The sequence below is a fragment of the Neophocaena asiaeorientalis genome, unplaced genomic scaffold (assembly GCF_003031525.2).
Source record: "Neophocaena asiaeorientalis asiaeorientalis breed wild unplaced genomic scaffold, Neophocaena_asiaeorientalis_V1.1 scaffold113, whole genome shotgun sequence".
NCBI classification, from domain to species: domain Eukaryota; kingdom Metazoa; phylum Chordata; class Mammalia; order Artiodactyla; family Phocoenidae; genus Neophocaena; species Neophocaena asiaeorientalis.
The window spans coordinates 4,336,893-4,350,053 of record NW_020172316.1 but is presented as its reverse complement, the minus strand read 5'-3'; the positions used below and the strand labels follow the sequence as shown (position 1 = coordinate 4,350,053).

The window sequence follows — 13,161 nt, the reverse complement described above, 5'->3', positions numbered from 1 at the left end:
TTACCTAACATGGACCTCTGATGCAACTTCCATTAAATCACCATCTACATTCCAAGGGAAACTGCTTCCTGTAGCAGTTTCATGTGGTCCATCTTCTTCCTCTGGATTGTGTCCACTGCTGTTACTCCTTGGGTGAACTTTTACTTCTTCAACAGTGTAAGTCTCAACAAATGGAAAATTAAACTAAAAAAAAAACCAACCAAAAAATAAATGCAAATAATCTTGGTACTTGCTTTATCCCTAACTGTAATGCAAACTAGGAAAGTTCACTGTGCTCTCATTTGCAAGTAAATATCAGTGTGCATGCTGATGTTTTCATAGCTTTGAAACTCTAATTAGTTCCAATTTCTTTGGAAGAAGGAGCCCCTTTTCTGGAGCTTTCCTAGCTCATTTAGATCTAGCAGCTGGCAAACGTGTTTTATGACAAATAGTATATGTCTATGAAATTGTATACAATAATTTCCAATAGAAACTAAATCTTTAATATTGGTCTGTTGTTATAGAGGATTTATATAATCCACTGACTTGATTATTGTCAACTAGTTTAACTGATGTAGAGCAAACTCTAGAATAAGTTTCTGAATTACGAAGAACTAAACTTATGAAGGTAAAAAGAGAAAGTCCAACCCATGTGATTTTGACAGGTATTTGCCTGTCTCATCCTCACTTTAAAGACGGACACAAGTTGCATGACAATTATGGTTGCTTACTGACCACTCTAGCATGGTACAAAGTCAGCTTCATATTTCAGTCTTTCTTGGTCATGCTACTCAAAGCAACCTACAGATTTAATGTGATCCTTATCAAACTACCCATGACATTCTTCACAGAAATAGAACAAATAATCCTAAAATTCATATGGAACCATAAAAGACTCAGAATTGCCAAAGCAACCCTGAGGAAAAAGAACAAAGCAGGAGGCGTAACCCTCCCAGACTTCAGACAATACTACAAAGCTACTACAAATACTACTACTAATCAAAACAGTGTGGTACCGGCACAAAAACAGACACATAGATCAATGGAACAGAATAGAGAGCCCAGAAATAAGCCCACACACCTATGGACAATTTAATCTTTGACAAAGGAGGGAAGAATATACAATGGGGAAAAGACAGTCTTTTCAGCAAGTGGTGTTGGGAAAATTGGACAGCCACATGAAAATCAATGAAGTTAGAACATTCCCTCACATCATAGACAAAAAATGGCTTAAAGATTTACATATGAGACATGACACTATAAAACTCCTAGAAGAGAATATAGGCAAAACATTCTCTGACATAAATCATACCAATGTTTTCTTAGATCAGTCTCCCAAGGCAATAGAAATAAAATCAAAATTAAACAAATGGGGCCTAATCACACTTATAAGCTTTTGCACAGCAAAGGAAACCATAATCAAAATTAAAAGACAACCTAAGGAGTGGAAGAAAATATTTCCAGATGACGTGACTGACAAGGGCTTAATTTCAAAAATATACAAACAGCTCATACAATTTAATAACAACAACAAAAACAATCGAAAAGTGGGCAGAATATCTAAATAGACACTTCTCCAGAGAAGACATACAGATGGCCCGTCGGCACGTGAAAAGATGCTCATCATTCCTAATCATCAGAGAAATGCAAATCAAAACTACAATGAGGTGCCACCTCACACGGGTCAGAATGGCCCTCATTAAAAACTCTACAAATAACAAATACTGGAGAGGGTGTGGAGAAAAGGGAACCCTCCCACACTGTTGGTGGGAATGTAAATTGGTGCAGCCACTATGGAAAACAGTATGAAGGTTGCTCAAAAAACTAAACATAAGAGTTGCCATATGTTCCAGCAGTCCCACTCCTGGGCATATACCCAGACAAAACCTTAATTCGAAAAGATACATGCACCCAGTGTTCAAAACAGCACTATTTATAGTAGCCAAGACATGGAAACAACCTAAATGCCCATCAACAGATGAATGGATAAAGAAGATGTGGTACATATATACAATGGACTATTACTCAGCCATAAAAAAGAATGAAATAATGCCACTTGCAGCAACATGGATGAACCTAGACATTATCATACTAAGTGAAGTAAGCCAGACAGAGAAAGACAAATACCATATGCTATCACTTATATGTGGAATCTAAAATACAACACAAATGAACTTACCTACGAAACAGAAACAGACTCACAGAGAACAGACTTGTGGTTCCCAAGGTGCGGGCAGGGGAGGGAAGGATTGGGAGTTTGGGATTAGCAGATGCCACCTATTATATATAGGATGGATAAACAACAAGGTCCTACTGTGTAGCATAGGGAACTATATTCAATATCCTGCAATAAACCATAACAGAAAAAAATATGAAAAATATTATATATATGTATAACTGAATCACTTTGCTGTAAGCAGAAGTTAGCACATTGCAAATCAACTATACTCCAGTAAAAAATTTTTTTTAAATTTAAAATTTTCTTACTTGCCTAAGGAAACTATAGTGAAAAAATATATATTCTCTGAAATAAGTAAGATAGCCAAGTAACTTTTTAGTAGAAATGCACAACTACTCATTTATTTCAGTTTTCAGATAAATGGCATGAGGTTTATCACAAATATATTATCTACATGTTTTTTTCCCTTCTTTCACATATAAACCTCGATGAAGCACAGAATTTTAAAAGTTGCCAGAAAACTCTTTTCCCCAATACCCTTATTTTGCTATATGTGGAAACATCAATGTCCAGCAGATCTTATAGTTTATACTGAATAATGCATGGGTTACGTGGTGGATAATACTGGGTTACATGATGGCAACAGTTGTTCTATTTGAAGTACAGGGTTAGCAGGCCTCAAGCAACTCTCTGTTGGAAAAATCAAGGCTCTCTCTAAAACTGCCTCATAGTCACTGCATTAGACTTCCCATTTCAGGTGTAAGGTTTGGGGCCACACTTCACACTGCACTTGTAAAATGTTCTACATTTTTCATTCATTGTGAAAATAATGTGTTTTAGTTGTTTTTTTAAACATTTTTTAAAATTTTATTTATTTATTTGGTTGTGCCGGGTTTTAGTTGCGGCAGGCAGGCTCCTTAGCTGTGGCATGTGAATTCTCAGTTGCGGCATGCATGTGGGACCTAGTTCCCTGACCAGGGATCGAACCCAGCCCCCCTGCTTTGGGAACACGGAGTCTTAACCACTGCGCCACCAGGGAAGTCCCAAAATAATGTGTTTTAAATGAGTCAGTGATCACTGGCCATTATGGGTTAAATTGTGTCCCCCGTAAAGATATCTAGAAGTCCTAACTCTTAGTACATGTGACTGTCACCTTATTTGGAAATAGGGTCTTTGCAAATGTAATCAAGTTAAGATGAGGTCATTTGGGTGGCCCTAATCCAATATGACTAATGTCCTGGTTAAGAGAGGAGAATGCCGTGTGAAGATAGACACTCAGGGAGAATGTCATGTGATGAAGGGGTCAGAGACTTGAGCCATGCAGCTAAAGCCAAGGAGTGTCAGGAACTGATGGCCATCACCAGTAAGTCTATTGTCTTACATCACCAGTTTTCATGTACACACTTCACAAAATGAAGCTCCATTCATCCATGCATGCATATTTATTACCTAGGAAGCCACAGACATTGTTAGATGGGACTTAGGGAAGCCAAGAGCGTGATATCACGTGTGAGGGTGTGTTTGGGGCATGAGGAAGGGAAGTTAACAATTAAAGTTGTGATATATATATAAGTGCCATGATGGTATAAGCACAGAGAAATGAGAAGAGGCAAACAGGCTCAGGATATTGGGTGAATTGCCCTCTTGAGCTGTGTCTTAACACAGAAGAATTAGCCTGGAGGTGAAGAGAAGCTCTGGAGAGAGGAAACCACGTTTGCAAGAATACAGAGATATGCCATGATCAAGCATAGTGTGATACTGATGGCAACACTGGTATTTTGGCATTTATTTTTCAGAGTATGTTAATGCCTATATTTGATTTTAAAACATAGACACATATGGTGTTATGGGCTGAATTGTGTCCCCCCTTTCTCCAATTTATATGCTGAAGTCCTAACTCCCTGTACCTCAGAATGTAACCATATTTGGAGATTAGGTCTTTAAAAGGTGATTAAGTTAAATGAGTCTTTTAGGGTAGGCCCAAATCCAATATGACTGGTGTCCTTATAAAAGGAGGAAATTGGGACACACAGAGAGACCCCAGGAATGTGCATGCACAGAGAAAAGATCAAGTGAGGACACAGCCAGAAGGCAGCCATCTGTAAGCCAAGGAGACAGGTCTTGGGAGAAACCAAACCTACCCAGTCTGTGGTATTTGTTATGGCAGCCCGAGAAAATGAATTCAATGACCAAAGCACGAGAAATCTGGTGGAGGATGGCAAGAAGCGAGGCTGTGACACAGGCAAGGGCTAGAATACAAGGGGCCCTGTATTCCACACTGAGGAAATTTGATGTCATCCTGATGACAATAACACATTGAAGAATTAGGCAGGAGATAAATCAGATATGTATTTTAGAAAAATCCCTCTAGAATGCAGTGTGGAAGACCAGAGAAAAGAAAGATCAGAAGGAGGCTATTGGAAGCAAGAAGGGATTAAGGTTTGAATTAATTGGTGGACTGGTTGTGAGGAATGAGGGAGAGGGATCCAGAGTAACTCCAGGATGGGTAGAGAGTGGTACCATTGCCCTTTGTAGGGAAACACAGAAGGAGCACCATCAAGGAAGAGGGCGATAAGGTAAGTAGTGGACGTGCTGGACTCAAGATGCCTGTGAGTTTTATAACCTTCTCGGCACACAGGAAGGCACAGTGGTCCTGCAAATCAGAAAGGAAGAGAGAACCCTTGGTAGTGTGCAAAGTTCAGATAGTGGTTCAAGCAATGGGAAGCAGTGAGATCACCCAGGAAAAAGTATCATGAGAAGAAGGTTACAAACAAATCCCTGGGGAATAACAAGGGTTTTTAAACCCCCTAAACAAAAATGAGGGTCAAAGCAAACGTAGGAATGTTTTCAATATGAACAGAGGAAACAAAGGCCAGCTACAGGATGGAGTTGAAAAGACCTGAAGAGGAGTTTTTACCTCTATCTATTTCACACAGAGATGGGAAACGCAAGATGCGTCACCTACAAATGATGGTTTTCAGTACATTCTACAATTGTTCAGATACGCGAACATTCAGTTCAACCTGGAAAGATGGTTCAGAGACCTAGACTGTTGCTCTCCTTAGGCTGAAGTGCCGCATTTCCCTTCCTGGATACCAGAACTGCTACTAATTTAGAGTGGATTATATAATCTTACATTTATCTGGTCTTTATAATATTACATAATTTATATAAGTTTATATTTTTGAACATGTCACCATGAAGGAAAGAGACTACACATACACATGTATATGTGTATATGTATGTCTGTGATTTTTACACAAATGTATCAGATTAACATTGCTTGAAAGCAGTCACCTTGGGAATCAATCCAATTATTCTTACTATATACTATTATGCAAAACAGTTTAGAATTTCTTTGCAAAAAACTACAGAGCAGTAGCATGGACTTGAATTTTTGGAAAGAGCTGAGCCAATCAGTTAAGCCTAATGAACCACACACACATACACAGGCAATAGTTTTTTTGTATCAAAAGCAAGATATGACTGGTTGAGTACCTGAGAAAAATGGTTATGTCTTGCATAACATGGTCTTCTTTTGAAAAACTTTACTTTCCTATAGATACAGAATTACATTCCCTACTATGTCTTTGTCTTTATTTTTTATAGTAAGCATCTATTACTTTTAAAGTCAGAAGAAAGCTACTTTCGTAATGAAAAAAGTATGTCTACAAAAATTACCTAAGACATTTGACCCTTAGGCAATTCCAAAAGAGAACTTCTGTAAGTAATCTGTGCAATCGTGCCTCTAAAATAAATATACAGCTTCTCAGGGTAAGTACCTTGGGGTTATTACTCCTTTAAGTTCTCATATTTATTTAATAGAAAAAGAATAGGAAAAGTTTATACCAACATAATGGCACTCATTATCTCTTGGAATATAGAATTTTGAGAGCTTTTTATATATATTATCTTGTTTCTATTTTCTGACTTACAGAAAAACCAATGAACATGTATTGCTTTGGATTAAGAAAAATAATAAAGTTGCAAACAAAATTAGCAACATCTGAAAAGGCATACATTCCTTTAAAAATCAATAAATCACTATTTTCCCAAACACATAAAGTTATTAGTTAGTCTTACAACCTACATTATATCAGCTTTTTTCCACTTTGTCTCCTTAGAGATTTATATTTAAAGAAAATAGGACTGTACATAATTTTATGACATAATTTCCTAAACATTTCATTCAACTGGTTGCTCAATAAATATTGATCAAATAATGTAGTAGGCAGAGGAGAACTGAAACTTCATGAAGCCTGCCTGAGAAAGTTTAAAATTATAAAGAAGCAAAAATGAGAGCCTTGCAGTGGCTACCTATGTAAGAAAGATACACCTGCTAGTCACCGGCTGGATTTACTCTCCTTCCCCCATCTGTTCTCCCCCAGCTACATCCAGGCACAATTTTATACCTGTAAGAAGGTATGAGACTGTAGGGTTTTACATGCATACTATGTACTTCAAGATTCATAATTTCAGAAATTCACATATTTCTGGATCGGTTTCCTAATAACCGGCTCAAAATGTCTGCCAAAAGAATATGGCTTATAACAGTTATTGCTTCTCTTTAAAACAAATCCCTTAAGAATGGAAATACAGTTTTATCTATCTCTACAAATACCACCACACATCCTAAGTTTAGAATAAAATAAATAACATCTATATAAAAGTAGTGTATTTTAAAATATATTTCTGCAAATCTATTTCAATCAATGTAAGTAGGCTGATCTTGAACAACAGGAAAACCCAAAGGTCATAACTTTAGAGGGAGTCTGCTGCCATAAAATTAAGAAGGCTAAAAATCTCAGATTTCACTACTCTTCATTCTGAAGAACAGCTGAGTATGTCATTTTATCCTTAATTTACTTCACATTTCAAAATAACACTACATTTTCTATTTTCTCTTTGCACACACACACATAAATGTGTATAACCACCAACCCACAATTCAAAACAGGCCAATCCATATTAATACTGGTGGATACTTTTCAGAATTTGAAGAAAGAACAAATTGAAAAAAAAAAAAAAGGTTAATGCATTCAGAAGAAAATAAAGCTTTCTTACAAGGCAGGACTCGGTGTCAACTCTCGCAGCATCTCTCTCCCCATGATTAATTGCTTTGCACACAGGTAATCTAAATGGTTTACTGTACCTGGTTTTTAACACTTGCATATCTTTTCAGGTGTTTTATAAATTCTGGTCGAGAAGTGTTTCTTGAAATTATAAGAGCCATGCTTCCGTCATTTAATCTGAAATTAAATATTTGTATTTGACATTAAAATATTTATTAAGAGAAACTACTCTGTATCATTCCTCCTAACAAATAATGTTTACTAGAAGTTGTAGGCAAGCTAGATAAATCACCATCACATTAAATTTACCTAAAATTATTAAATCATATCTTGCTGTGCTGTCTTTTAAATGAAACAGCCTTTCAAATTAGTTTTATTAAACAACTGACTGATTTCCTTCTCACCAAGCACTGACACCAAGCACTTCTTAAAAAATGAATCATCATGCATCCTATTCACATATCAAGACATAATTTGAAATCCAATGTACTTACTTAGGGATTCTAAGTGTGAAACCATGTATTTTTTTAAAGATGTGTTGTACGATAGTTAATAAATACAAATGGTCTAACAACTAGTTCAACACTTTTTAAAATCTAAAGTGTGATTTAAATATTTATTTATGGGCAGGTCTAAGTGACATAGGAAACCAAATAAATCAGAGGCTCTTGGATGGATGAACTGGAGTGAACAAATGCTACCACACATGTTCAGTTAAATGACTGAACATTTTAATCTTGCATAACTCTTCAGTTCAATGTAAGAGGCTGCAAATTTAGAGGTGTGATTTAGTGCCAAAAAGCCACTCACAGATGCATCTAGCTTTAGAAGGCAGTTTGCAGAAATATGTGCAAATGACTTCTAGGCTCAGTTTCAGTGCAAATATAAAGTTAGTCCAAGAATAACAATGATGACATAAAAAAGAGCTCTTTAAATCTTATGGAAGCTCAGGTTAGAGCTGTAAGGGACCTTGGAGATTACCCAGTCATTCACTCAGTTTATGTAGAAGGAAAAGAAGCCCCGAAGTTTAAGTGATTGGTTCAAAGACAGAGAAAAACAAAATAATCACTGGAACCAGAGCGCTTAATCCAGGGTCCACCATTCCTTTTACGCATTACGTCACCTCTTCCCAACTGGAAATAAATAGTACCAAAACATCAAAAAATCTAGAAACAATAAATGCTGGAGATGGAGACGCAAGAGGGAAGAGATATGGGAACATATGTATATGTATAACTGATTCACTTTGTTATAAAGCAGAAACTAACACACCATTGTAAAGCAATTATACTCCAATAAAGATGTAAAAAAAAAAATAGTACCAAAACATTAGTGTTTTGTGCATTCTTGATTTTTTTTAATTACTTAGTTTTTACTGGTAAACATGAAAAGCATTTCACGTGTCTACGTTTCAATACTTATTAGTAATTGAAACACAAGCTATGTGCCTGGCACTGTTCTAAATATTTTCCATACATTAATGCATATAATCTTAGAAAAATTCGAATATAAAAAATTAGTTCCTATCAGCAACTCACACTGAGGTATTTTGAAGTAAATTATACTTTCCTGTGAAAAAATAAATAAAGGTGGAAGTGGAAACTCCTTTGCAATTTCGCTGAATCATCCAGAAGCTAAATTTTTGAATACTTGGTCAGCTGAGGCTCTGATATAAAGGCCTTTAAAAAAACGGCATGTTTGCTTACAATCCACAGAAGACATCTCTAACTAATCATCCTCCTCTGAAAAATTCATCAATGCAGATGGAACCTGGAGAGTAAGCAGTGGAATTCCAGGCCAGCTGGAAAATGACTGGAGCAGCTTGAAAGGAGGCATGAATCTACTGCTCCCAGGAGAGCAGGACTACTTCCTACCTCCTCGAGCAAACACGAGAGTCAGAGATGGCGCCGGGTTAGAGCAGCATTGTGTCGAGTCCTGGAGAATGCAGCTCTAGTCAGCCAGCCAGATCTTCACTTTTCATGGGGGAAACTACACTAGGGAGATGCACAGCTATCTAGGGTTTCTGAGGGTATGGGGAGGAAACAATCGGCCTTAATTTCTAAACCACACAAGCTCCAGCACTAGAGATAATTAATGAGACTCTGACATCTGATTTTTAAAATAGTTTCTCGGGCTTCCCTGGTGGCACAGTGGTTGAGAGTCTGCCTGCCGATGCAGGGGACACAGGTTTGTGCCCCGGTCCGGGAAGATCCCACATGCCGCAGAGCGGCTGGGCCCGTGAGCCATGGCCACTGAGCCTGCGTGTCCGGAGCCCGTGCTCCGCAACGGGAGAGGCCACAACAGTGAGAGGCCAAGTACCGCAAAAAAAAAAAAAAGTTTCTCTTCTTCTCTAACTTTGGATATTTCCCTCTTTCTTACCTTCCTATCAATTGCCAAGGAAAACATTTTAAATCAATCCCTTTACCAATTGTTAATCCTTCAGATTAAATATTTTGCAGGGAAGTTGAAACTAATCATTAAAATGATGCTATGAATTGCCAAAGTACATACATAAGTCATTCTTTTATTCCACTTCTGGGGAAAATCTAGCGGTGACGACATTACGCAACATTCATCACCTTTCTTCTATGCTCTACAGAAACGCAAGAGAAATATATTTTCAGACCAACGATGGACAACTACATGAAAAGGATGTGCAAGAGATGGAACAGCTATAGCTTGTGGATAAAATGATATATAAAATGTCTCATGAAAATGTGGGCAGTAGATTCCGATGTACCACAATTCACACTAAATATAACTAAAATGTTTCCTTTGACTAAAAGTATCATACACACATACATGCTATTCCTGCTAAGGTTGTATACGTCTGCACTAAAATCGAAAGGCAGAGGTGTGCATAAGGAATACCAGAATTAAACATAATATTCTCAATGACTGGTAAGTAAATAAAGCAAAGTAGACATAAAATAACACAATAAGATCATGTCAATAAAACCCAAGGAATATTATTTTAGCCTCAGTGATATTAAAAAATCAGAGTAAATTATCATTTTTCCAGTATAACAGTTACTCTCAGCCTACTCTGAAGACAAATCCCTTAAAATCAACTCAGAAATGACCTCTTGATAATATTCTAGTTAGCCAAGAGTTAGCAGGGTATTCTGAAAGATAAATGTGGTTTATAGAAAAGTTTCAATGGGGCTTCCCTGGTGGCACAGTGGTTAAGAATCTGCCTATCAATGCAGGGGACACGGGTTCGAGCCCTAGCCCGGGAAGATCCCACATGCTGCAGAGCAACTAAGCCCGTGCACCACAACTACTGAGACTGCACTCTAGAGCCCACGAGCCACAACTGCTGAAGCCTGCGTACAAGAGAAACCACCACAATGAGAAGCCCGCCCACCCCAACAAAGAGTAGCCCCCGCTCACCACAACTAGAGAAAGCCCGCGCGCAGCAACGAAGACCCAACTCAGCCAAAAATAAATAAATGAATGAATGAAAAGTATCAATGACTCAATAAAAACGCTTACTAACCTGGTATTAGGTGCCAAGCCTCTAGGTGCCACTGAACACAGGCATGGAATTGCCATAATGCTGACATTCAAGAACTGACCCTGGATCATTTGCCACTGATCATTACAGTCTAAAGGTAATGGAAGGGATTGGTTACTTTCCCCCACCAGATCAAAATGTCAATAGAGCCCTGCTCAGTTCTCAAGGAGGTAACTTCATACTCACCAGATTTCAGAGATCCCTGTGCCCTCCTAAAAGTAAGAAAACAAGACAAAGAAACATCACATCGCACACAAAAAAATAGCATCTATTAAACATGAGATGATTAGAGAACCCAACATTATATATATTAGATTCAGCAGTAAGTAAAAATACGTGAACAATTCTGTCACTGCATTAGTTGTTGATTCATTGATTCATCAGTAACAATGATTTTCAAAATTTCTTTTAAGACTAGAGCACTTCCTTTGTGTGGCTTTGAGTAATATTTTTATTCCACATTAGAAATTCTCATGAGGGCAGAAACTATGGATTTTGTTTGTTTGTTTGTAGGCGTATTTTATCCAAGGTGTCTGGCATACAGCAGGTACTTTAATAAACAGCTATTGAATGGACGGATGGATGGATGGAGTGAATAGTTATTTCTGAAGACAGATGCCAAACTACATGGCCTAATAGGATCTGTAGGACCCCATGATTCTATATTCTTCACTAATACGATAGAAGAACAACCAAAGATCACAAGTCTAATAAACTGTTTATATCAAAGTTTTATGCTTCAAAGAAAGATATAGACTCCTGTATTACTTTGAGCTGTTCACTTACCTTTCTTCTATATCCTGAGGGTCGTTAAATGGTAAAAATGATATTTCACATTCCTCTGGCCTAAAATATAATGAAATTTGTTATTAGCACTCATTGACTCTGGGATATGAAGTTTGGGGGTTAAGAAAAAAAGACTTACTTAAGTTTTGCCAGTGCCTTAATGACAGCAAAATCCATACGTTGGTTAGGGGACATCCATCGATGTTTTTCTGCCAGAGCCAAAGCTCTTCCACCAAAGCCAAACATAGCTGAGAACCCAAAGCGAAGAAACTTGCCAGTGGTGCTGAAGGTGCAGACATCGACCGGTTGTACGTGCCCTTGAATGTTATATTGAGTATTAGTCAGCAAGTAAGTAGAGCCAGGTGTCAAAATGGCAAACATAGGAGAGCATATTTATTTACTCAGAGAAGAAGAAGAAAATGTCAGGCTACTTTATACCATAATATCCTATTTTCTCTTCCACTACCTACAATTACTGCAATTGCCATTTATAACTTTTTTTTTTTTTTTTTTTTGGCGGTACGCAGGCCTCTCACTGTTGTGGCCTCTCCCGTTGTGGAGCACAGGCTCCGGACGCGCAGGCTCAGCAGCCATGGCTCACGGGCCCAGTCGCTCCGCGGCATGTGGGATCTTCCCGGACCGGGGCACGACCCCGTGTCCCCTGCATCGGCAGGCGGACTCTCAACCACTGTGCCACCAGGGAAGCCCCATTTATAACTTTTTCAGGTACCAAGGGGAGAGACACAAAGTGGTAAATGTTGCAGCTTACTGCTATTTTAAGCAAAACATGGCTAAGGAAGTGAAGTTGAAGTACATGTGCAGAGCAAACTCAGATTTAACAGATTTGCATTTATTAGAGCTTACATGCTTTACATCAGTTGAGATAATAAAAGGTCTAGTGGAAGTACACTGGCTAAACATTTTTTTCCTGTGCTTTTTTTTCTTTTAATAACTAGTCCTAGCGTTTTGGTAGTCAAACAACAGTACCTGATATATTTCATCAGTATGCATGGATTTTCCTGACCTGGTTATAAAATTGTGATCTTGAACATTACTCTATTACCTTCTATCAAGATTATAGTAGAACTTCACTTACTACTCTTTAGAGCACCTGTATTCTGAAAAGATCAGCAGTCAAAATAGTGAAGCTTTGCCTAACTGACTTTTGGTTTTTAGTCAAACATTTCTCTGCTTTGAGAGATAAAGAATCTGTCTTGGACAAGCCTGAAGGATATAAAATAGCCTTCCTTATATAAATAGAAACTTCCTTATAAAACATAAACTTCTTTGGAAGAATTCTTACCCATTATAATGTGCAAAGTTGCAGTGACCACGTGAGAAATTCCATGGAGGGAATGTGCCAGTACATTAGTAGATCCTGCCAAATCAAAGTTAAAACATGTATGATCAGTAACAGCAAACATTTTCAATTAACCATTTGCTCCTACTTTCTAGAGATGTCACTACGTGATGTTCAAATGAAAAATTAAGTGGAAGTGTACGTTTTTGTGCACATCATAGATGCACACTGAATGGCTACTCAATTATTACTTAATCTTTAAATAACTTAAAAATTAGGAAACAAGTTATAGTATCTACTTGCTCACAGCTTCTTCCATCATGAATGT

General features: G+C 37.6%; 1 protein-coding gene across 3 annotated transcripts in view; it reads right to left on the bottom strand.

Annotated features, from left to right (window-relative positions):
* CERKL (CERK like autophagy regulator) overlaps positions 1-13,161 on the bottom strand; it is a 142,538-nt gene that overhangs the window by 3,349 nt on the left and 126,028 nt on the right. For all 3 annotated transcript variants that reach the window (XM_024766478.1, XM_024766483.1, XM_024766489.1), the window contains 7 exons: positions 12,837-12,911; positions 11,673-11,850; positions 11,534-11,593; positions 10,934-10,959; positions 10,730-10,838; positions 7,311-7,407; positions 5-183 (listed from right to left, as the gene is read on the bottom strand). In XM_024766478.1, coding sequence (XP_024622246.1) covers positions 5-183; positions 7,311-7,407; positions 10,730-10,838; positions 10,934-10,959; positions 11,534-11,593; positions 11,673-11,850; positions 12,837-12,911 — 724 coding nt within the window. The remainder of the gene's footprint in view (positions 1-4; positions 184-7,310; positions 7,408-10,729; positions 10,839-10,933; positions 10,960-11,533; positions 11,594-11,672; positions 11,851-12,836; positions 12,912-13,161) is intronic.